Source organism: Molossus molossus, unplaced genomic scaffold (genome assembly GCF_014108415.1).
Source record: "Molossus molossus isolate mMolMol1 unplaced genomic scaffold, mMolMol1.p scaffold_m16_p_1, whole genome shotgun sequence".
NCBI lineage: Eukaryota > Metazoa > Chordata > Mammalia > Chiroptera > Molossidae > Molossus > Molossus molossus.
The window spans coordinates 193,568,237-193,593,881 of NW_023425344.1; the positions used below are offsets into that span (position 1 = coordinate 193,568,237).

Below are 25,645 nucleotides of genomic sequence, written 5' to 3' on the forward strand. Positions count from 1 at the left end.
ATATCTAATAGAGCCCTGGCCAGTTTGTCTCAGTGGTCAGAGCATCGGCCTGCAGTCCAGAGAGACCTGGGTTCGGTTCCCGCTAAGGGCATGTACCTTGGTTGCAGTTTGTCTCCGGCCCTGGTTGGGCCACGTGGGTGGCAACCACTTGATGTGTCCCTTTCATGTTGATGTTTCTCTCTCTCTCTCTCTCTCTCTCCCCCTTCCTCCCACTCTATCTGAACAAAAAATGGAAAAATGTCCTCGGGTGAGGATAAAAATAAATAAATAAATAAAATATTTTTTAAAAATTAAAACTATAAAAACATCTAATAGAAAAGCAAACAATAATGGAAAGCACAGAGAAACTGAGAAGCATAGTTTAAAGTAGAGTAACTTTAGCCTATTCTCTAAATTATAAGCAAATGAATGAAGGGCAGGAATCATGTTACATTGGGCATTGCCTTCCCATAGAGAAAGCACCTTGTATAGGGTGAAAATCAATAATTCTCTGAGACCTGAAAAAATAGTATTAAATGAAGGTGAAATATGTAGAGACATGATAGAGAAGTGCAAATAATTTAGAAATAATTGCTACAATGAACTCTCGGTAATTGAAAGTCATGATGCTTTACTCTGACTTTTCTCTTTCTCCTCTGGACCAAGGGAAAACATTTTGGTCAAGTCAAAAAGCAGCCAAAGAGCTCTGGCTGAGTAGGTCTGTTGGTTAAAGTGCTGTCCCAATATGCCAAGGTTGTGGGTTCAATCCCTTGTCAGGGCACATACAAAAAACAACCAATGACTGCATTAATAAATGGAACAACAAGTCTCTCTCTCTCTCTCTCAAGTCAATAAATAACTTTTTTTTTTTAAAAAAAAAAAGCTGCCAAAGAAAGAAAGTTCTGTCTTGTTTTGAGTGCCAGGAAGGCTCTGGAAATTTCCTGAGACTATTGAGGGGATAAATATTATGAAGCCTTAAGCTAGGTAGTTAGAGTAAGGAATTAATTGAAAAGGATAGCAAGAGTTAATGACATTCTTTGATACTGAAACCTCAAAACAGAAGAGGCAGTAGGTAAAAGCTTCTATTAAATACTTGAATGGGTAGGAAAGCATAAATAAACTAGTGAAGAAAACTTAAGAATTCTCCTATAGGAACAGAAAGAAAGTCCTGAATGAATGAAAAAATCTTAATCTGATCTTGGCTAGGAAGACTCAATCTCACAATGGTGTCAATTCTACCCAAGTTCATTTATAAAGTCACCAAGATTCCAATTAAACTACACGATGGATTTTTTAAAAATAAGAAGGCACAGGAATTCTCAAGTTCAATGATATAAGAAATGTGCAAGAAAAATCAGCAAAATTCTATAAAAGAAGAGCAGCATGTGGATGACCCCTAGCAGATAAAACACATTATCAACCATAAGAACTAAAGCCGTGTGGCAACGGAGTGTGCAGAACCAAGACAGCTCCACAGACGATCAGAAAGTCCAGGAAGAAACTCAGAATGGCAGGAATTCGGTATGTGATAAAGACCTTTCAAATTTGTGGGAAAATAGGCAAATTGTCTAGAAAATAAGAAAAAAATTGATTTAGATTGCTACCTCATACCTCATACCAGGATGTTACAGACTGAGTAATATTTAAATGTTAAACAGTCACAGGGAGACTTAAAAAGTATATGCTAAGAGTGGGAAAGCCATTATGTATATAATACCAAATCTAGCGCATACAAGAGAAGATTGATAAATTTGATTACAAAATCCCAAATTTATACATGGCAGAAACCACTAAATCAAAGTTTTACAAAAAAGGCAAACCAGCCAACATTTGGTACTATGATAATAGACAAAAAACAATTTCCTTAGTATACAGAATTTATTTTCCTAGGTATTTGGGGATCCCACACTAAAGGCCAGTTAACTGTGTGCCAGCCAGTAGATGGCTTAGAAGATGAAAGAGAATTCTTCTACATTGAAAACTGGATCTAAAAACGAGGGATCAGGGAGAAGAGCTGGGAAGGGAAGCATTCTTTTGGCAGCAGCGGTTTCTACAGCCAGGCTGAGCTCTTGCTAGCTCTAGTGGGCCGGCTATGTCTTAGCTCGAGGCAGAACAGCAGATGAGAGGGAGAGAGAGAGGAAGATAGAATTATTCTGGGAAAAGGAATGTGGACGGGAAGTAACAGCGACTCCCTTTCTTACTCTTTGTTATGCTTTCCTTTTTACCTCTTCTATGGGAACCGGCATCTATCTTTTTTAATGCCCAAACTCCATCCTGTTCCTTCCCTCTGTCTTATTTTTTCTCTCCACTTATGTTTACCTTCCTTTTCTCTCTCTCCTTTGTTTTTCTTTAAATAATCATAATATAGGATCTACAAACCGAAAAATTAGTCTTGTATATATTGAAATAAATTATATTTCTCCAGTTTCAATTTCAAAAGCATGTGAGTTGAATTTTTTTTATCCTCACCTGAGGACATTTTTTCATTTTTTTTGTTCAGATAGAGTGGGAGGGAGAGAGAGGAAGAGACAGAGAGAGAGAAACATCAACATGAAAGAAACACATCGAGTGGCTGCCTCCCGCACGACCCAACCAGGGCCGGGGACAAACTGTAACCGAGGTACGCGCCCTTAGCGGGAACCAAACCCGGGTCTCTCTAGACCACAGGCCGACGCTCTAACCGCTGAGCAACACTGGCCAGGGCGTGAGTTGAATTTTTATCTTTTACTCTAAAAAAAAGGACTAACAAGTATTTTTAAATATGATCATTGATTATTTTTCTATAATTAATGCTATTTATTAATAAAAGGGTCCTCACTATTTTTAAAGGACTATAAAAATATTCAGAGCCAGAAATACAGTACCAGAAAATATTAAAACACTTCTTAAAGATTTATCTCTTAAAGCCCTTCTTATTGAATTTATGTTATCAAGTAAATCCAAGAAGATGGAAAACTAATTTAATTAAGAACCTTTTTTAAAAAAAGCCCATTTCAAGTTTGGAAAAGTACAGTAGTACATTTTAATACTGTTTGGAAAGACTGAGTTCTCTTTTCTTACATATAATTCCTTCCTATTAAACATGTATCTGCTAATATTCTTCAAGGAATACCTTTCTAAGTATCAATGAATGTTCCTTAATTACTAACCTCAAAGTTAAGATGCAACTGCCCACAATTTGATGGAGGCAAAGAAGGTCAGAAATAAAGTTTTCAGAGCTACAACAAACACTCTATGTTAGTCTTGTGAAATACATACACCCAGATCTAAAGTTACGAGGGGTACGAAAATCAAATGTTACACGACTCTTGATTACAGCCATACTTTATCTTACTAAGGAATACTAACTGCCTTCGAGTGAGCCTCTTATGAAGATTACAACTGTTTTCTTTAGTAGTAGAATTGTGTAAATTCCGTCACAAACTAGATGTCAAAGGCAAGACTGCTCTGGTCATTAGCTACACAGAACATAAATCAGCACAGATTCATGTGTTTGAATTCCTCGGGCCTTTCATAAATAAACTCCTACGCGCTTACATCTGCTGAAATTATAAGGTGCATTCTGAGGGAAGTCAAACACTGAGACAGGAGACCACAAATGGAGCGAAGCAGCTCTACCCACAGAAACTGAACCGCGAATAAGGTACCTGACGTGTGGGTGGGCAGAACTCAGAGCAGGTTGCTAAATAATAAAATGCAGTTAATTTTTTTTTTAAGTTACTAAATAAGGAATTTTCTTTCTTTATAGCAGACATCCTCCATTTCAAACAGAACTCATCATGCAAAATACTCTGTGCACTAAAATGCCAGAAACTTTGACCCAATAAATATCTTAAATTTTTAACTGATTATTATATGATGAATCAGAGAAAAACTAAAAAGGTAAAAAGGTAATCAAATAAGTGCACAGAGACATAAGAAAGGATACCAAGTTTTCTGACCATCAAACTAGGGGCTGATTATATTCTATGATTCAGAGAAAAATAGTTCTTTCCATTATTTCAGATTACCCACAAAGCAAAATCCCATTTGTGTATACAAAAATTCCCAGAAAGTTCTGTTACAAAAGCACTGCCTAGTCTTGAGCTTTCTTTCTCTTCTCAAGGTGTGTGGGTTTGTGAGTAGAACCCGGTTATAGTTCTGGAGACCTAATCAGACCCTCAGGGAAACCTCAAGGGGCGGTTTTTTAGTCCCCTTTTCAAATGGTGAATTTTTCTGCTGGAAGAAACCCTAGTGCTCATGTGTCCCAACCCTGTCACTAAAAATGAAGAACCTGAGGTTCCGAGAAGTTTGGGGACTCACGGAGTCACGAGGCTGGCTCGTAGCAGACCTCGCAACTAGGATTCCACTCTCCAAATCCAGTCCAACTCTATTCCAGATACAGGCTCTCAGCTTCTTCCCCGCTCACCCCAGATGCATGCAGTTCTCTGCCCAGACACTTGACTTGGACTTCCTCTTACGCTGTCATCCATGAAAATGGTTCAATTCTATTTGCCCCAAATAAATGTGGCTTTTTATTGTTAGATCACGTGAATTCTCTCTCTCATTCCCGTTTTACTATGAGTCCCCTCCCCAACCACGACAGAAAAAGGAATTACATTTAATTTTTAAAAGTTCCTGCCCTGGCCGGTTTGGCTCAGTGGTTAGAGCATTGGCCCACGGACCAATGAGTCGCGGGTTTGATTCCTGCCAAGGGGATGTGCCTCGGTTGTGATTCATCCCTGGCCCTGGTTGGGGTCATGCGGGAGGCAGCCACTCGATGTCTCCCTTTCACATTAATGTTTCTCTCTCTCTCTCTTCCTTTCTCTCCCTCCCACTCTATCTGAACAAAAATGGAAAAATGTTCTCAGGTGAGGATAAAAAAAAAAAAAGTTCCTAATTAGCAGTCTCCTCCTCAAAATGTCCATGTATTTTACTTACAAAGTGCTCTTACTTTAATGAAGAGGAACATGACATGGTTTAGAAAATCGACACACTAGAAACAATTAATGACTTAATTACAATAAAAGCTCTCATTTATAAACATTGTATTTTCTAACCTTTAAGAATGCTATTAATAATGGCCATTCATTCTAGAAATATCTTTAGAAGAAAGAAGTGTTTAATACATGCTTGGGTAACATAAATAAATATCCACGTAAATAATTCATATTGCACATATTAACTTCACTGTATAAAGTTATTTTTTTCTTCACAGTATACTAAAATTAGAAATCAGGTGTTTCATTTTTAGTTTAATCAAATATTTATAAAATCTCACCTCTAATTCCTCAGCCTGTTCTGCATTATCTTCTTCTGAGCCACTGGTTTTAGGTAAATAGGTCATTTTTAATCTCAGATAACCTTTAACTCTTGATTTGTGACTGTAGAAAAGAAAATAATTATTCACAAAACTTTAAAACTAGGAAGAAAATTACCATTTACTAAGAGTTTATTGAATACCCACTAGCTACTCGAGGAGACTCAAAGACAAACTCCAGTGCAGAAGGAATCTAGGAACAAGAATGAAGGGTGGAGCAAACCGAGCGTACATGCATCAATGTTATGAGATAAGTAAGATACTTGGGGAGTTTAAGTGAAAGATCAGAGAGGGTCTGAAAGAGAAGTTGGCACTTGAGTTGGGACTCGAAAATGGGGGAGGATTTTGATCTGTGGCATGTGAGTGAAGAAAGGAGCAAAAACAAGGAAATAGATGAGAAGCCTAGGATGCAATTAAGGAAATGACTGAAGTAGAGTTTGGCTGGGTTATAGGATACACATCAGAGGTGAGGAACGACTGGCCGGAGGGCCCTGTAAGGCCTGAGAAATCAATACCAGCTAATATCACAGCCTCACCAAATTAGCCTGACCCGATATAGCAGGCTAATTTTTAAGTTGATAATTTCGTATGGCCCTTGAATGATGTTATAAATATCCAAATGGCCCTTGGCAGAAAAAAGGTTCCCCACCGCTGGTAGATGATGAGGTCCAGGTGAAACAAGGGAACTTGAGGTCTTATTTTTTGTATTCTGTAAAGCCGGATAATTTGGGGGATAGGGAAAGGCATCCTCAGAGATGTGCTGTTAAGATACTCACCTAGCCACACCAGGTAAGAGGGTAAGAGTGAAGAGCAAAGCTTGATAACTGTCTGAAACCTACTGTCTTTGACAGCAGTTTAAATCTGTCGTACACTAATTTACCGAATCTATTTTCATATTGTATCATCTCTTTGAATAACAAGTTGTCTAAGTGAAAGGCTGCTACCCACTGTATTAATATTTATTTATTGTGGTTGCTTCTTTTTTTTTCTTTCGTATCTTTATTGTTGAATGTATTACAGATGTCTTCTCTTTTCCCCTCCTGCCTGTTTCCACCCCCTCCTGCCTTCCCCACACTATTGTCTGTGTCCACTGGCTATGCATATATGCATATAAGTTCTTTTTTAAACCTGTCTTTCTTAGGCTTCTAATTTAAGACTTATTGCCCCCATCAGTTCTAACATCCTGTTTACTTAGGAAATCTTTGCTTGTCCCACCTTTCTATTTAAGTTTTTTGTTTATTTGTTTTCTGGTGATTTTTATAGATATCAGTTATGTAACTAATTAGACTTTGTCTTTCTAGACAGGAGTCCTAATCCTTTTATTCTATCTTCAGGACATACGCCTCCTCCATGCCTCCCTTAATCTTTTTAGCTCCCTTAATCTTTTTAGCTGTTCTTCTGTGTATAGTTCTCTCGGATTTAGAAAGTGTATCTTTCCTGAGTGGCCAATAAAATCCCTGATGCTTATTTCCAAGGCCACTAATGGTGGCCCGTCACCATATATAAAGGATTGTGAACACACCGACTTGTTGCTATAAAAGATAGATACAGAAAAGTTGCTCCGATAATGTTTTACAGAAGAGTTTCTCTGCAATGATGTTTCATATCTTTCCATCTAGATAATAAGTCTGTGGGTTTGGACTTAATGGGGCTAAAAAAAAATCTAGGAATGTAGTTCATTTCCTATCTGAATAAAGTTCTGTCGGCACTTGCAGTAACATCCAGTGCAGACAGAAGATGTAAATTGTTATAGTTTTTAAAGATAAGGATACTAGAAAGCATTTGACAAATTGAAAAGCAGACTACTAGGGCAACCAAATAAGAGAAGAAATATTAATTTAGTTATTCTTGGTATACAGATGTTACAATCAGTCTAAAATCAAAGGAAGAGATTTATAGTCCAAGACTTCTATAGAAATTAAATATGTGACTTCTCTTAGAGAAAGTAAATATGAATAGTTAGAGAGCACCGTTCCTTTTGTTTTAATATTTTAAATATATTACAGAGAGTAATTTTTAAAAATAATTTTTAAATAAAAATAATTTGCTAAGTTCCCATTGTATGCTTTTTAAATGCATTTTCTAGTTTTAAAAACAAGACAAATTCTGTTTTCACAGATGTCCTTCCTCTGCTTTACTTTGACCTTTTGACAGTAAATCCACACACGTCTTAACTACATTTTACTTGACTATGTGGTACGGAAGATCAAAAGAAGTTTTATTTTCAGCTTAAACTTTAGAATTTTGACAAAAATCAAGTAATTTAGTTTAGGAAAATGAAATTATGGGTTTTAAATTCCAGTCTTTACTCATGTTACTTTCTCTAAATATTTCAGTTTTCTCAAATACAACTTTTAATAAAGTCTGCAAAATATAGTTAGGTTTTTCTGAAACTGGTTTTGTGCATGTCAAGTTGGATATTAGTTTTAGATGAGCTGATGTTTGTGATATTTTAAAGCATAGTATGAAAAAATTATATATACTTTATTATAGAAATTCAATATAAAATGATAGATTTTAGTCTGATAAGTATTAGGGGGACAAATCTTTCCCAAAAGGGTGTGATCACTTTTCTGTATTTTCAGAATTTTTGTACTATGTATATATTATTCTGTAATCAGATAAAATAATACAGTTTATATACATAATATATAATATGTTACATATATATTTAGAAGTAGTCTATTTGCAAAGGTTTAAATCTTAAAAATTTAAAGCAGCTACTGTAAATTATAATGAAGAAATTTTTTAAAAACTTAATATGTTACTATTATATATTTACTAACCTTCTTGGGTGAAGAACAAAATCCTTAAATGTATATGGTCTCTCCATTCTTGGATTTTCTGTCTAGAATAAAACAGTGGGTTTTCAAGATATATCTATAACACCAAAATATGTACTTTTCAAGAATATTCATCAACTATGATCTAAGGTATAACTGAAGTTAGAACTGAGAAAAAAGTAGATTTGGATTAAATGGTTACAATCAATAGTGCTCTCTCTTTCCTGCACCATAGGAATTGCAACCGGCATCACAACTCAGTCTAAAACTAGCTGAACAGGTGTGTTGTGGAGCCAAAAATAGGGCAGGAAGTGAAAAAACAGTAGAGTGGTTAGTGGGATATGCCATGTCAGAAAGTTGGCATGGTTAGAGCATAGAGACAATTCTAGGAGAATAAAAAAGTAAACAGCGTGGAAAGTAAGACTGAATTCAATATATTATTAAAAGCTTGTAATCTCCGAAGATGGTAGAGAGACAAGAAAGAGCTCAAAAGACTGATATAGTAAAGAAGTATTACTTCTCTTTCTTATCAAGTTTAGCAGCCTTTAGCTTTTATTATCCTTTACTTCTCTGTTGCATTTTGCATTGTTAACTACCCATTCAGTCATGAAACTCTTGAATTCTCATGACATTACTTTACTTGGTTCTTTTCCTGTCTCTCCTTGTCTGTCTTCTCTTTATCCTCTGACAGACCCACACTGTCTAAGGTTCAATGTTTTGGACAGCCAATCATTCTCAGATTTTCTGCTGTTGACCTCAATAGTGATAACTCTCAATCCCTTTTCCCTACACAGTTTATTTTCACATCTCTGTCAGCTGCCCGCTTTAAGTTTTCATTTCTCCAGTTTTCTAGTGAAATTCAATATGGCAAAATAAATAAATAAATAGATCATATTTCAAAACAAAAGAGCTTTTCCTCCTAATTTTTCTATTTGTGATGCCACCCTCATCTCCCAAGTTCAGCCTGTACTATCTGTACCTGTTGCTTATTTTTAGCCCCCCTGTCAGAAACTTGATCCAATATAGTTTTAGTATAAAACGTTTCCTGAATTTGTTTTCCTCCACTGCTCTATGCTTGGTCCAGATTCAGTTTCACACCTAGATTACTATAACTCATCTTAGTTTCATTCTGTGAGCCTAGGCTCTACCCATTCTAGTTATTTAGTAGACTGATCTTCCTCAAACAATGTTTTCATGATGTCAACAAACTTCAGTGGTTCTATTTCTTACTGGGGTTTATGAAAGGGAATCTTGAAGATAAAATTAAAACAGAAAATTGACATGTGTTTTCAGAAAATAACATACTCAAAAAATGGCAACAGTGCATATTTTAGAAATCAAATGCTTATATTAACGACCCTGTTCATTTTATATATTTATTAAAATTAAAACAATAAACATAAAAAGTAAAACCATGAACATTTATACTAACCGGTAATGGGTAAAGAGGAACATCCACTTGACCTAGGAAATCATCTCTTGTCTATAAGAGAAAAAAAAAAAAAGATTAGTAATATGCTTAATCCTTTTAAAAATGTTTGATGAGCTCCTGCCTTCATTCACAAAAAATATATAGAAAATATATTTTTCAAACCTATAAATATGAATCGAAAATATAAGTAATATGGTGTAACTTCCAGTCATGGTAGAATAGAGTAGATTAGATTGATCCTTTTGCAGCTAATAATTATATAGTCTGAAACATACAGAAATAACTATTTGAAAGCACCACAGATTGACCAAAAGCTGGCAGAAACTGGAAGGAAGTCAGTCTTGAAAGAAATAACTATACTGGGTAGAATTCATATTTAAATGGCTTTCACCTGGTAGTACTCCACAGTTCAGATGGTGACGTGATTGGAACTTACGCAGAAGTCTGAAATCTTACTTGTTGAGGAGTTACTTGTAGACCTCGTTTGAGGTTAACAGCACAACTGGAAAGTGAGGGGGACAATCCCTAAAAGAAAGAAGCCACAAGAGTCCTCCAAACCTATATATATACTCTCCCCAAATTCCCAGCTGATTCTTGAGCTGCGTAAGTGAAAGGCAGCAGCTGGAAGGCTGAAAAGACTGAGCACAGATTTCATTAATGTCCACCTGATAAGAGAGCATGTGGAGTTCTGTTAGCAACTTGCTAGAACAAAAATCAACACCCTCTAGGGAAAGATAACAAAATTCATCATCTCTATTGTGTTCCTGTATACAATAAAAAATTACTAAACATAAATCCAGTACCAAAGGAAATACAATGAAAAGAAACCAACCACAAGATAAGCCAGATATAGAAATAAGAAGACAGGAAAATTAAAATAGCTATTATACAGGTGTTTAAGAACTTAAATGAAAAATAAGGCCATAATGAATGAAGGGATGGGGAATCTCAGTAATGAAATGGAAACTCTAAAAGTGAATTAAATACATATTTTAGAACTGAAAGATATATCTGATTTAAAGATCAGTGGATGGGTTTAACACATGATTGAAGATGACAGGAAAAAACTTATGTTAATTAGAGTTTATCTAATATGAAAAATAAAAAGCATTTGCGAAAAAATATCAAGCAGTCAGAGAAAGGGGCAATAGGGTAATTGAAAAGTAATTGAAAGAAAAAAGCAGTCATCTTCCTCAAACGTTAAAATCTTATATAACCATAGCACAATGATCAAAACCAGGAATACTATTACCTAACCTACAGACCTCACTCAAATTTTGCTAACCGTCCCACTCATTTTGATCCAGGGTCCAATTCAGAATCATACATTGCATTTGCCATGTCTCCTTAGTTTCTTTTAATCTGGAAAGTACCTCAGTCTTTGACTTTCACAATCTTGACTTTTTTTTTAATTTTTATTTTCACCCACAGACATTTTTTCATTTTTTGTTCAGATAGAGTGGGAGGGAGAGAGAGAAAGAGAGAGAGAGAGAGAAACATCAACGTGAAAGGGACACATCGAGTGGTTGCCACCCACACGACCCATCCAGGGCCAGGGACAAACTGCAACCAAGGTACGTGCCCTTAGCGGGAACCAAACCCGGGTCTCTCTGGACCGCAGGCCGACGCTCTAACCGCTGAGACAAACTGGCCAGGGCCACAATCTTGACATTTTTAAAGAATACTGGCTAATTACAGAATGTCCCTCACTTTGGGTTTGTCTAATGTTTATTCATGGTTGAATTTAGATTATACATTTTGAGGGTATGAATACAATATAAGTGATGTCAGGAGGAAATAAACACTGAAATCTTACACATTATGAATAGTTAGTGACCACTAAATATTTGAGGAATGTCTATAACTTGAAAAACAGAGACCTAATCCAAAATGCAAACAGAAAGAAGGGAGTCAGATGAATAGGAATCAAATCAGACTGTAGGAGAAATACTTCTAGAAAATTTGTATTAATATTCTCAGAAATAAGAGATGAAATAAATATCTGCCAACCAGACTAAGAGGCTATAAAAGAGAAGCAGAAAACAAGAAAGAGCTCTTAGATATCAAAAATTATAAATAAAAAGTTTAAGATAGAATTGGAAGATAAAGTTTTTAAAACTTCTCAGAAAGTAGAACTAAAAACAAAATTTCTAAAATGATAAATGTCTAAATAAAAAAACTACAGGATACATTTAAAAAGTTAACATCTATGTCTAGCCGGTGTGGCTCAGTGGTTGAGTGTCAACCCATGCACCAAGAGGTCACAGGTTTGATTCCCGGTCAGGGCACGTGCCCAGGTTGTGGGCTTGATCCCCAGTAGAAAGTGTGCAGGAGGCAGCCAATCAATGTTTCTCTCTCTCCCTTCCTTTCTACAAATCAATAAAAACTTATTTTTAAAAGTTAACATATAAATAATAGGCATTCCAGAAAAAAAAAGGAAAGGAAGGAAATGCTCAAAAAACCATTTTAAGAAACTCTCCTTGAACTCAAGGAAATGAATTTTGAGAGTGAAAGGCCCCGTTGAGTATTAAGCAAACTGCATGAAAAAAAGACCCGCTGCAAGGCACATCATTGTGACTTTTCAGAGGATCAGAGATAAAGCACTTCTCCATGTTTTGAGGGACACAAAACAGATCATACCCCAAACGGAAAGACAACAGATATAATGCCTCCAAAATTATGAGAGAAAAATATTGCCTACATAGAATTCTATACCAAGACAAACTATCTTTTTCAATGAAAAGGGTGGAATAAAGACATTTTCAGACATCAGTGTTCTTAGGAATGTGATGGAGGATATACTTCGCCAACATGGGGAGTTCGCCATGGTAAGAGCAGAGGGAGAGGACTGAAAACAGGAGAGGAGCAAAGAGGATGCTCAGAATGATAAAGAAGGGAACTCTCAGAATAACAGCTCTGTCGTGTAAGACCCACAGAACAGTGGGGGAGGGGGGGCACTTCTAGAAGAACAGGAATAATGATAACACCCAGCATAGAGTAAGCATTTAATAAGTGTTAGCTGTTATATTTGAAATGATGGATTCTGTAATGAACTCCCTTTCCTCTGGACCAGTCTGTGGAAATTTCAAACAGGTGCATACAATCAAAGGAGCATGGCCGGAGACTGAAGCCTAACCAACTAGTTTAGTTTAGGGCTGTGATAAATTATCACTTGAGTAACACAGGCATAGAACAAGGTTTCTCATCTTGGGTACTACTGACAATTTTAGCCAGGTAGTTCTTTTGTGTGTGTGTGAGAGCTGCTCCACGCACTGAAGGATGTTTTACAACATCCCTGGACTCTGTCCATTGGATGCCAGTACCACTCCTCCTTCAGCTGTGACAACCAAAAATGTCTCCTGGCATTTGCCTCTGGTGACAAAACTGTCTCTGTTTGAGAACCAGAGGTAAAGGAGGCATGAAACAAACTGTCTTAATCTGTGAACAAAACACTGCGTCTCCACTTTTTAAAAATAACAGCTTTGTTGAGATATCATTCACATCTTATACAATTCACCCACTCAATGTGTACAATTTTAGAACATGTCATACCCATTTCCTCCCTCTCTCTCAGGCCTAGGCCACCACCAATTTACTTTCTATCTCTTCAGGTCTGCCTATTCTGGACATTTTATATAAATGGAGTCATATAGTAGGTAGTCCTGTATGCCTAACTTCTTTCACATACCATAATGTTTTCAAGGTTCATTCATGTTGTAGCAAGTATCAGTACTTCATTCTTTTTTTAAAAAAAATTGCTGAATATTACACTGTATGGATATGCCACATTTATTTACCCATTTATCGGCTGATTGACATTGAGGTTTCCATTTTTTAGCTATTATAAATAATGCTGCTGTGAACATTTGAGTGCAAGTTTTTGTGCTAACATATGTTTTCATTTCTCTAGGGTGTAGACTAAGGAGTGGAATTATGGGTCATGCGGTAAGTCTGTTAACCTTTTGTGGAACTGCGATACTTTCCAAAGCAGCTGCGCCATTTTACATTCCCACCAGCACTGTAAGAGTGTTTTGATTTCTCCATATCCTTGCCAACATTAATTACTACCTATCTTTTTTATAATAGCCCCTTTAGCGGATGTGAAGGGATATGTCACTGTGGCTTTGTTTGAATTTCCGTAATGGCCAACGATATGGAATATCTTTCCATGTGTTTATTGTATTCCTTATTTCTGAAAAACTCTTAACTTATAAATCTTCCCTAGATATTCATTGTTCATTACAGGGGCAGTGCTTGGTCACTGCAGGACAGAAAGAAAACATTTAATCCCATATATTGTTGCTCCATACTCCTGTTCATCGATTGCATTCCGTGAACAAAAGCATAGAACGAGAATCCCACACAACGAAAATTTTCATGTCTCGGGTAACTCTGGCATATAAAAATGTGTTTTAAAAATTTCTTGTCCCACGTCTTCCTTAAGTCTTTCTTCTTTGAAACAAGTGATCTGAAATAAGTTTCTTAACTTCTACTTAAAGTGAAATGATTCCAAAGAATTATATTTCTATTAGAAGAATGAACACATTTTCCAAACTAAAAATCAATATGCCTGGTCGGAGACGATGGAGAATATGAAACGAGGAATGATCCTGGAAAGTCTGGAACATATGGTTGCTATAAATATAGACAATTAGAAGTTCTTTTTCCATTTACAAAGAAACAGTAATAGTTTTAAATTCATTCCTGTGAAGCAAGTCAGTCTGTGATGTTCATTAATGTTTTCTTAGCCAACCAATTGTTCCAAATTCTGAATATCAAGCATTTCTTTGCAAGAGTTATTTCCTATATTCGAACTGCATGCCACTTAGTTCAGAAAGCAAATCTGAATTTGGTAAACTATAATTAATTTAAGACTACCTGAAAATCTACAGAAGAATTCAGAAGAGCAAGTGATTTTAAACTCCAGTAGGCACATTTTAGTCAGCAAATAATACATTTTCTAATATTTTAAATATATGAATTTAAGTTTCTTAAAACAATTTTTAGAATATGAAAAGGGAAACATTCCAATTGCTTATTTTGCACCAAATTTTTATCAGAACTATGGGTGGTTCTAAGTTTAGAAGGACAAACTTATTAATTTTGATAAGGCTGAAGAATGACTGGACGTTGAGTGTTAAGAGAGCCCAATATTACAAAACATTGATTTTAAAAACAGATAAGTTAAAGTGTCATAGCTTTGAAGAATACTTGGCTTTAAAAAGAATTTCCATGAAATCTGAGTTACAAATACTTTCCCAGGATAAATCTACAATATAAAGCAAAATATTAAAGGAAGAACCACTTCCTCATAACCAGAGCCAAACAACTTTGCCCAAGTTTTCTGTCGTAATATCCAACTTTTAATTTTAATCATGCTTTTTATTCAGTAAAAATGAGTTTTATACATGAGCGTTAAATATAGTATAGTTTTAGTTTTCAGACTTACCTATCAGCACTTTTCTAATCAAAATAACTTTTTTAAGTGACTTTAAAATACAGGTTACACTGGGTGCAAAACTGAAAGGAAAAAACGGGTTTCTAGCTTCTTATCTAACTCACTCGCTGTCTTTCCAAAAGGCAATAGCCGTCATTTTTGGCATGTGGATATCTCTTCAGATATTTCTTTGACAAACTGTTATGCATCTTGCTTTTTTCTTATTCGACAATAAGAAAATGGGACCTTGCCCCATACTGGACCACAAAGAGATGCGTTACCTCTTTAATGGGTGAATAGTGTACCACTGAATGGAACACCAGCATTTACTGAACCAGTTCCCTCCCTATCGATAGACATTTAGGCTGTTCCTAATCTTTTGCCATCACAAACAGTGCCTCGGTGAATAACTTGTATTTATCATTTTGCATATATACACAAGACAATTTTTATTTTGTGTAATAATAAAGACTACAGTGAACTAATCTGAACTCATCTGAAATGGAAACTGGTTTCAATGATTGACTGATTAGGTGCTGCAGAAGGAAAGAGTGTCCTGAGTAAGCCCAAAGCACATACAAGTTATCAAAGATAAAAATCAAGATTAAAGATCAAGATCAAGCCCTGGCCAGTTTGGCTTGGTGGTTAGAGTGTCGGCCCGCAGATCAATAAGTTGCGGGTTCGATTCCGGTCAAGGGCACATACCTTGGTTGTGGTTCATCCCTGGCCTTGGTCAGGGTCATGTGGGAGGCAAACAGTCGATGTGTCCTTCTCACATCCATGTTTCTCTCTCTCTCTCCCTCTCTTTCCCTCCCTTCCACTCTATCTTAAGATAGATGGAAGAATGTCCTCAGGTAAGGATTGAAAAAAAAAAAGATCAAGATCAAGAAGTTTGCATTTGAATTAATATCTTACTCAGTATCAATAACAACTGTCTTTACACAACTATATTCAAATTCTCTATGAGGAAATGTCATGGTTCTTCTGTATAGATCACTAGTTCTAAAACAATGAATTGGGGACAGGAGCAGGGAGGAGGGAGTCAATGGGAGAGAAAGAAGAAACATCTGTAACAAAAATAAATTAATTAATTAAAATTTAAAAAATGAATTGGGGTGAGTAATAAAAAAGAAACTAAATAGATTCATAGCTATAAATATGTTCAAGCCATCGTTAATCATATTATTTGAATTAAGTCAAGAGATCAAGAGGTATTTCAGAGACCATAAAAGACTAAGTAGAGTTAAAAGCTCTGAAGCTGAGATACTAAAAGTAAAATGATCTGAAAACCTGTTTATGTAAAGTAGAATTTAAACTATTTATGAGTTAAGAGGTTAAATGTTTTCTTGATTTGAACACATGAAAAGTCAATATTTTGACAGAGGCTATTAGCACATGTGAATCTCTGAGAAAAATAAGCAGAATTTATATGAATGAACCCATTTATAGTATTTAAAAAAAAAAAAAAGGAACCACATATTTTCTGCTTCCTAAATTTTATAAAAACTATTATTTTTAATGAACATCCTCTCAAAATCAACACTACATGGTTTCATACTATTATAAACAGAAAAAAGGATTATGAAAACGACTCTAAATTTAGCTTTATTTCTAATGTATACAAATCTTATTAAGTAAAATTTCATTGGCATAGCTTCTACCTTCCTACTCATATACAGACTCACTCTATGTTATGACCTGCTTATTTTAAACATTTTTTTAAAAAGTTCAAGATTTATTGATTCAATCTTTTCAGTAGGTTGAGGGGAAAATGGTGTTAGCTAAATAAACAGTATAATCTGATCTATGCTATAAAATCATACTGCTATGGAAACCGGATGTCTTTGCTTAAAGCAAACATTCAATGTCCCAACCTTGTGACTTATGCAGCCAGCCAGCCTGTCTGGTAGATTTAACTATAAGACACAAACTGTACTTGTTCTTTGACAATAGCTTCATACTACTTGAAAATTTGGGTGCATGTGTTCTACAGTCCTTAGCAACCTTCACATTTTTAAAGGGATTTTTTTCTTTACCTACTAGACAGAGGTAGGGAGGGAGCCAGGAGAAACCTCTGTCTAAATCAGTTTCAGTTTGAGTTCTCTGAAATTCCATTTCTTTGGGGAGGTCTCTACTTTATAATCATCACAAACTTGTGAAAACTGATGATTTACCTTGACAGGTTCCTCTATCTCTACATGCTTTAAAGTTAAGTTTATAATTTACTGTGAGGATTTTCAAATATAAATCATATTTTTAATACGCTACAGAAGAGAGGGAATCAAGCAGACAAGGAGTGATAGGAATCAGGTTGTGTGTATGAAACATGAGTGAGATTTTATAATTATTTTCAAAATTAAAATGTAATATATCCAATGTACTTTTAGAAGCAATTTTTTTGAATGCCCCTCAACTAGATGGCGATATAGGTGAGACATTTCGCATTTATTATAACTTTTCTCCCCTCCTCTAAAACGGAGAGCAGTTCGTAAAGTTTTCCCATTATTTCAAATTTATATTTCTAAACAAAGGAAAATAAAAAGACTAAAGTACAAAGTTGTAATTTAACCAGAAAATGTCCACAGCTAGATAATTTATTTAAATAATTTTTAAAATCTGTTTTTATTGATTCTTTAGAAAGAGAAAGGGGGCTGCCTCCTGCACGCCCCCTACTGGAGATGGAGCCAGCGTCCTGGGCATGTGCCATGACTGAGAATTGAACAGGTAACCTCTTGGGACCTAGGATGACACTCACCAACTGAGCCACACAGGCCAGGGTCATAGCTAGATAATTGATAAAAGGAATAAGGCTCTTCCTCTCAGACAGAAAAATATTCATTCTTGATAGAAAATAAACAGATACAGAGTCTACTCTTCTGAGTGCCACTTACTTATGATACTACTTTTGTCTTTTTCTTTCGAGAAATGTCTGCCAAGCTACCAGGGAAAGAAAAGGTAAACTTACGAAGTGGTGGAAGCTAATGTTCTCAGGGGAATTATATCAATAGTCTAAATGAGAGACAAATTTAGCAGATGGCTACCACTATTGAGAAAGATATAGTGACTTTAATTCTAAGAAACCAAAGAGCTGTGTAAAATCTAAGATATTTAATTTATACACAAGTAAGTGTGCAAAGATAAACTACAATAATCACTTTAAAATAGATAAACAAAAGCTGTGGCAGCCAAGGAAGTGTCTAGAAGCATCTAGAAACTTCTGCTCTCAACCTAATCTAGCATTTCAAAAGATTTAGGTTAGCCATCTCAAGTGATTTTCAAACTTCAGTGTGTGTCAGAATCATTCAGAGGGCTTTCTAAAGACAGATCACTGGGCCTCACCCCCAGAATTTCTGATTCAGCAAGTCTGGGATGGGGCCTGAGGACGTACAGTTCTTACAAGTTCTCAGGTAATACTCATGCATCGGATCCAGCAGTCACACCTTGAGAACCACATCTCTATTTAATCCTTGGAGAAAACCAGGAAGAGTGAGCACTGACTGATAACAGCTGAAGATGAATAAGCAGGGCATCTAAATGTATCTATTTTTATCTTGCCGACTTCCAAATGAACTTGGTTGTTTTAAGATAACATACCATGTAAATTAAGACAAAGATGACATCTTAACAGAATCCCTCTAGGCCTGGGGTAGGGTGGGAGCATGGCTGAAGGGGGCAAAGGGGAAGAAGTGGGAGACATCTGTAATACTCTCAACAACAACAAAAAAGCAAAATGAGTCAGGTGTCTATGTATATGCATTTCTTTCTAGCTTCAGCAGTAAAAATATAAATGTATTTTCTAATTATGACAATCCACTTTTCAAAACCTTTGAAGATTGGCTATTGCATAAAACCTTTGAAGATTGGCTATTGGCTACTGCATTTCCCGAGTGTGCTCTGAGGAATAATAGATTTGCTGGATACTAAAAGAGTTCAAATGTGGTCACATATTTGGGAAACACTTGGTTAAAGGAAGTTCAAAAGTTTATTTCCCGTAGGACTTTAGGACCTGAACTTTACTAGTGTGCACTGTGACATTCCAAAAAATACAGCATGTGGCATTATACCAACTTATTTGCCAATGAAATGGGTTCTATATGAGGCATTTTACAGACTAATGGGGAACACTTTTCAAAAATATTGATCCAGAGGGAAAACTAAAAACTCTTTAGCGTGGGATTCTAGGCCCTCCACATTTGTTTTTCCGATCTATTTCATGGTCTTATCTACTAATATAAACCACTCTAGTAGAATATTCTGCCTTTGCTCTCAAACTCACTTCTGCTTTCTGGAAAGTTTCTTTCTCTCTCTCTGTAAATCCTACCCACTCATGAGGCCCAGCTAAAAGGTATTTTAATGAAAATGTTCTTGATGAGACTAAACTGCTAATTTCCTCCTCTGAAATTCTACTTCACTGTGTATCTTTAAACATCTGTGTTATAGTCCCCTCTACTCCAATTAGACTATAAATTCTGTGAGGTCAACAGATGTCAGTGATCGGCTTCCATAGTCAAGTCTATGCTAAGTGTGGGGGAATGTTCCCGATAGCAGGGAGCATACAGTCCCGTGCGGCTGACAAGCATGCACCTCGGTTAAAATGTGTGTAAAAACCGAAGGAAAAATACAGAATTCTATGGATGTATATAGGAGAAGAATTAGGAAAAACTTTTATTCTTTGTCATATCCCAATCTGTCCTGCCATTATGGGTATTTAATACCTAGAGGTAAATTCTAAATTATTAATAAAAAAATTTTTTTTGAAATGGCCTATTAGAAAATTATATCTTTAGATCAGTTAATCCCTCTTTTGTAAAAACTAGCTATTTCGACATGAAGAAGTACTCTATGACGTGAAGAGAATTTATTGGGAAGAAAATAGTAATAGTTTTAACATTATAAAACCAACTCAGTAATATGACAGAAAATGCTACAATAGCAACAGAAGATGGTTATCATATTTCCCTTTCGACTGCAAGTACCACTTTCCATTTCAAGAGGATCAGTATGAACAGTGTTAGGAAAATGTTAGAAAGGGTTAAATGACCTGCTCCACTCCCTACAATCTGACTGCTTTCTTCAACTTGGACTTGAATTTTGTCCACTGTCATGAGTGTGATAACCTGGTAATGTTTGGGTTCCAGACTGGTTTACTGATTCCCTGACCACATCTGTCACCGCTTTGACTATGGCCTATGTTCCTGGATCATGTACTGGCTTTCCTTCCTCCAGGACTGAACTGTATTTTCTTGAGTTGTACGAGGTTGTCTTCCTCATGAAGAAGTGGGGCAAGTTTTTCCCTACACTTCTCCCCAAGCATCTGTTCTTGACCTTTTCTGCCCCCTAGTGACCATGAGCCACTCCCATCCCTGGCACACGGAATCCACCACTTGGAATCTGCAGAGAGTTGGTAGCATGACAATATTTCATGTGAAATTCTATTATTCAAGTCTCATGAGATGACAACTCTGATGTTTGATACCATCTACAAATTTAAAAAAATACACCCACGAGAGGCAAAATCCACAACTCATGCAGACTTAGATTCAGATAAAATGACCTCATGTATTAGTTTAAATACAATCTAAGAATGTTTAAACAATGTTAAAAAGAAAGGTTAAAAATAATTCCTAAGTTTCACCATATTGTGCAGGGTCTAGCGATGCCTTTCACATAGTAGGAAGTCACTATTTAGCTCTTGCTTAGGGTAGTTGCTAGATTAATTGCTCCAAATTCTAGTTTAGTCATCTAAACTACTGCATCTGAACTTTATAAACCACTGAACTTCATAAACCACTGAACCTGTTTCTTCAGTGTGTTCAACAGCAGCTAGCATTAGTGGGTCTGGAGAACTCTGCTGCAAGGCAGTTTTCAAGCTATAGACTAGTTTAATAAGGAGATCCTCCTGCAAACTCCTCTGATTAGCGGGCGAGCAGCCTTGAATCTACAATCATTTGAACTCTCCAATCCTAATTAACTCCTAAATTAATTTCAAACTATATTAAATAGGTTTGTTGTGTCTTCCTTGCTTAGATGGGATGATGTCTTCTACTCTTTTGTATTTCACAACAAAAGACATTTTAAAAGCAAACTCTGTTTGTTGGAGTTTCAATAGTATTTTCCTGAATCATCAATAAATAGCACTAAGCACTAATGATGCACAGTGACCGGTGATTACATTCAAAGATGTATTGTTGGTAAGATAAGCTCATTGGGAGAAGACCTGGAAGGACTGGTCAAAGGATACCTCTAAACAACAAACAAAATCATCAATTATCAAATGATTCCCAAAGCAGTGTTTTGTTTTTTGTTTTTGGTAGACCTCAGTACAAGACTACTTATGTAGTGATAGAATGAAATCTTTAACAATTTTTACTTTTTGAAATGAAGAGTCTTTTCTCAGTTTAAAAAATATTTCAGAAATAGAAACAGATTATTCTTCCGATTTGTTGACCTGATTATCTGGTCAAATGTAAGTTTCGCTGACCTATAAAGCAGTTTTCAAAGTTTCTCCCAAGGTTGGAGATTCAGAATTTTTATTCAAGAATATAATATATCAATGAAAACAGGAAAAGAAGGTGGTGGTGGGGGAGTGTGGGTTACTGTTGTTTAAGAAAATAAGAACTCAAAGGATTCCTTCAAAGACAAATTTCTCTTGCTTAAATAGCAAGACAGGTACCAGTGGAGAAAAATAGGCCCATTAGCTGTGGCTCCCCTCCTTCAGCCGCCGCAGCTACCAAGCTCTGCAGCTTTAGGCTCCTTCCTCAGCACACTGAGCCTGTTCAAGTTATGGGGTTATCACTGCTTCCCAACTCAAAAGGAATGTAGAGGAACCTTCATGTCCAATAGAACAATGGGACAGTCCACATCTGTGCTGTCCAGTGCAGTAGCCACTAATCACATGTGAGCACTTAAAATGTGGCTAGTGCAAATGAGGTTCTGAATTTTAAATACGATTTAATTTAAATTAATTAAAAATCTCCATAGCCACATGTGGTTACTGTACTGAACAGATGGAGTTCTGAAAAAATTTTTAGTGAAACAGTACTCTCTGGTTTTAAGATTTTATCTTTAGTTCTTGCCCTGGGTATCAGACAGGTCCCCTGAGCTGACTGATTTTTTTTTTTAATTGTTTAGCTCATCATACTAAAGGAAAGGTTGAGTTAAGCTTTTCAAGGATGCTCCTGAAAAAGAAGTCACCCAAAGGGAGGGGGGAAGGAGAGGAGATGAATGACGTGACTGTCAAAATGTTGATAATTGTTGAAACTGGGAGTTCACTGAGGGACCACATAGGAACTCAATGCATTAATCTTTCTACCTTGTGTGTGCTTGAAATTTTCCATAGTAAAAATTTTTTACATACTTGAAAAAAAAGATAGGTAGTTTATAATGATTTAGGTAGTTTACAATAGTTATTTTTGTTTTGTTTTAACCCTCATCCAAGGATATTTTTTCCTTTGACTGTTCAGAGAGAGTGGAAAGGAGGAAGGGAGGAGGGCGGGTGGGGCGGTTATATCAATGTAAGAGAGACACATTGATTGGTTGCCTCAGGCACACATCCCAACTGGGCCGGGGATCAAACCTGCAACCCAGGTATGTGCCCTTGACCAGGAATTGAACCACGACCCTTTGGTCTGTAGGCCAATACTCTAAGCACTGAGTAACACTGGCCAGGGCTACAATAGTTATTAGAGAAAAAGAACATAAGAAATTCACAAACAGTGTTTTAGGAGGTAGAAATACACAGTATATTATTTGATCAACAGAAATCATCAGAAAGAACAAAGTAATTATAAATATTGAGTCATAAGTCAGAAGAATAGAAGCAATTATTTGAAAGATAAACTGGTTCTCTAGTAATAACGTGCTCAAATAACAGTCCCTGAATTTAACTCTCACTCAGCAGTGGCAGTAAGAAAGGACTTGATTGGACTGCGTTCTACGGAGTGCAAAAGCTAATCATCAGATGGTATAGAAGTCCGGGTGGAAATTTTCCTTTAGACAACTATTACTTTTATTTCTTTCTGATGCTTTTTTCACTGGAATAACCTGCTCTAAGCAGGTTTGTTTTGTGGATTCCTCTTGCTGCAGGGTAGAATGAATGTCCTCTTGGCTTGTGGTGCTGTAGAAAAGTGCTTTAGAATACATGACAGACCTGAGTTTTGGTCCAAATATGAACATTTACTAGATTTATGATATTAGGTCAATGTAACTTTTCTGAGCTTGTTCCCCAGGTCCAATATGGAGATGCAGTCATCCCTCGGCACTTCACGCTTCGACTTTCACGGCTTCACTCTATCGCAGATTTTTCAAATATATTCATTAAAAAGTTGATCGAGACAGTGAAAATGATACGGCGCTCACTCAGTTGTCTGAGTCAAGTATACAGCCCTGTATTACAATTAAAATTAAAATTACTGTATGTATGGACTGTAGGCCTATGTATACGAGCACCCCTGCAAATCCTTAAACATCAGGTGCAACCACTCGACCCTCCTTGCGTGTGGGCAATAACTTTTTTCCAAAATATCAGGTGTGGTGAAACCAAGCCAATCAGAGCGTGCTGTTCACTGATTGGCTATCCTATCCTCTTCCTATCCTGGCCACTGATTGGCTCAGCCTTATGCAAGATCATTTCTCTAATACACACTTCTACATCGCTACGCATGGGAAGCATGTGTTTGCGATTTCTGAGAACTTTTACTTGGCCCCACAATGGCTCCTAAATGTGCTGCTTCTTCTAAGCCTTCTGACGATGAAACCAAGCACCGGAGGAAGATGCTTGCCATCCAGGAAAAGGGGAAACTCTTGGATATGATCAAAGATGGCAAGAAAATCATGGAGGTTGCCCACCATTACAACTTGAATGAGTTTCATCTGTAAAGATGAAAAGAACATCCGTGCAATAGCTGCTGTCTCTTTCAACAAGGAAGCAAAGTGCGTCGTGACAAGTTGTGATAAGTTCATAGTGAGAACGGAGTCTGCCCTAGCTGTTTGGATCAGCGACAGTTGCCAGAAAAACATTGCGTTGGATTCGCTGGTCATCCAGGAGAAGGTGAGGCAGCTCTGTCAGCACTTTATGGTGGATGAACCTCAACCAGGACCCTCTTCTGCAACGTTCATGGATTTCACAGCGAGCAAGGGTTGGTTTGAGAAGTTCCAGAAGAGGTATCATCTGAAGAGTGTCGTTCTCCATGGAGAAGCTGCCTCTGCTGACCAGCCTGCAGCAGAGGACTACGTGAACAACACGTTCCAGAAGATCTTTGAGGGCGAGTATCATCCAGAACATGTGGATGAGCTGCTGGAGACACATTCGGATCCCTTAGCTGACGAGGATCTGGTGGAGATGACTAAGTCTGCAAATGAGGAGGAGGAAGAGCAGCCAGAGGTTCCTGGGGGTAAGGAGGGGGAAGTTGGCCTTACACTTGAGCATCTCTTGAAAGTCGTGGACATGATTGGTGAATGGGACCCACAAGTGATGCATGCATTGTGGTTCTGGAATGCACTTGATGGAGCGATAGAACCCTACAAAAGCCTCCTTGCGCATATGAAAGACAGCGCCAGCAAATGCCTATCATGATGTTCTTCAGCCGCACACCAAGACACCCACTGCCTACTCCCTGTGCTCCTTTAGTGGAAGATGACAACAATGCACCTGCTGAAGACACTGCACCACCTGAAGACCCCCCTACTAAGGTCGTGCCTTTAGAGGAGCAGTAACCTTGCTCTTTTCTGCTATACAGTATATCTCTTCATCTTCATCGCTTCATCATCGAACAAGTTGCACTATTTTCATAGGTTAGTGGTTGTGTGTAAGAACTGTGTGTGGCCCTGGCCGGTTTGGCTCAGCGGTTGGAGCATCGGCCTAAGGACCAAAGAGTCCTGGGTTCGGTTCCTGCTAGGGGCACGTACCAAAAAAAAAAAAAGAACTCTGTGTGTGTGTGTAATTAAATGTACAATAATAATAATATGATATTTGTAACGTCTAATGTCTTATTTTGTCTAAGGGTGTTATTTCATGTCTAGAGGGCTCTAATGTTAAAAACATATTTAGAAGGTCATTAACAGGTTTTCTATGCTCTAACTGTGAAAATATTCGATTTATAAATAAAGAATCCTACTTCATGGAAATTCATTTATCGCGGTAGAGTCTGGAACTGATTAACTGCGATAAACGAGGGCCGACTGTAATCACTATCTCAGAGAGCTGCTTGAAAGGTTGTGTATAATATATGTTACCTGGTTTAAAGTTTTACAGATACACATATAGGGTTAAGAGGTTTTTTTTTTTAATTTATTTTTTTAGAGAGAGAGAGATAGAAACATCAATCAGCTGCCTCCTGTGCACCCCTGACTGGGGATCGAGCCCACAACCCAGGCATGTGCCCTGACCAGGAATCAAACAGGGATCTCAGTCCATGGATGATGCTCAATCCACTGAGCCACACCAGACGAATAGGGGTTAAGTGTTAAAAACATATATCAGGATTTTCTCCAAGTTAAGAAAAATCATAGTTGAGGTTTTAAGTTCTCGTGACAGTGAGCATCCAATATTACACCCCAGCAGAGGGCCATTATTGTTTCCTCTTCCTTCCAAACCCATTTATTTTATTTTTTTTTTCTCCATCAGCATTTATCCCCTCTATGTCCTCTTCCACTTTCACCCCCCCACCCCAAAATCACCTCACTGTTGCCATGTCCATAAGTTCTCTCTCTCTTTT

The 25,645-nt window shown here is 36.9% G+C and overlaps 1 protein-coding gene across 18 annotated transcripts in view; it reads right to left on the reverse strand.

Moving 5' to 3' along the window:
- Positions 1–25,645, reverse strand: part of NEDD4 (NEDD4 E3 ubiquitin protein ligase) — a 126,218-nt gene that overhangs the window by 37,525 nt on the left and 63,048 nt on the right. For 14 of the 18 annotated variants that reach the window (XM_036262981.1, XM_036262957.1, XM_036262964.1 and 11 more), the window contains 3 exons: positions 9,494–9,544; positions 8,065–8,126; positions 5,240–5,342 (listed from right to left, as the gene is read on the reverse strand). In XM_036262981.1, coding sequence (XP_036118874.1) covers positions 5,240–5,342; positions 8,065–8,126; positions 9,494–9,544 — 216 coding nt within the window. Of the gene's footprint in view, positions 1–5,239; positions 5,343–8,064; positions 8,127–9,493; positions 9,545–9,884; positions 9,962–10,158; positions 10,190–25,645 lie in introns of those variants that run through there. The other 4 variants (XM_036263036.1, XM_036263045.1, XM_036263061.1 and 1 more) reach the window with 4 other exon arrangements.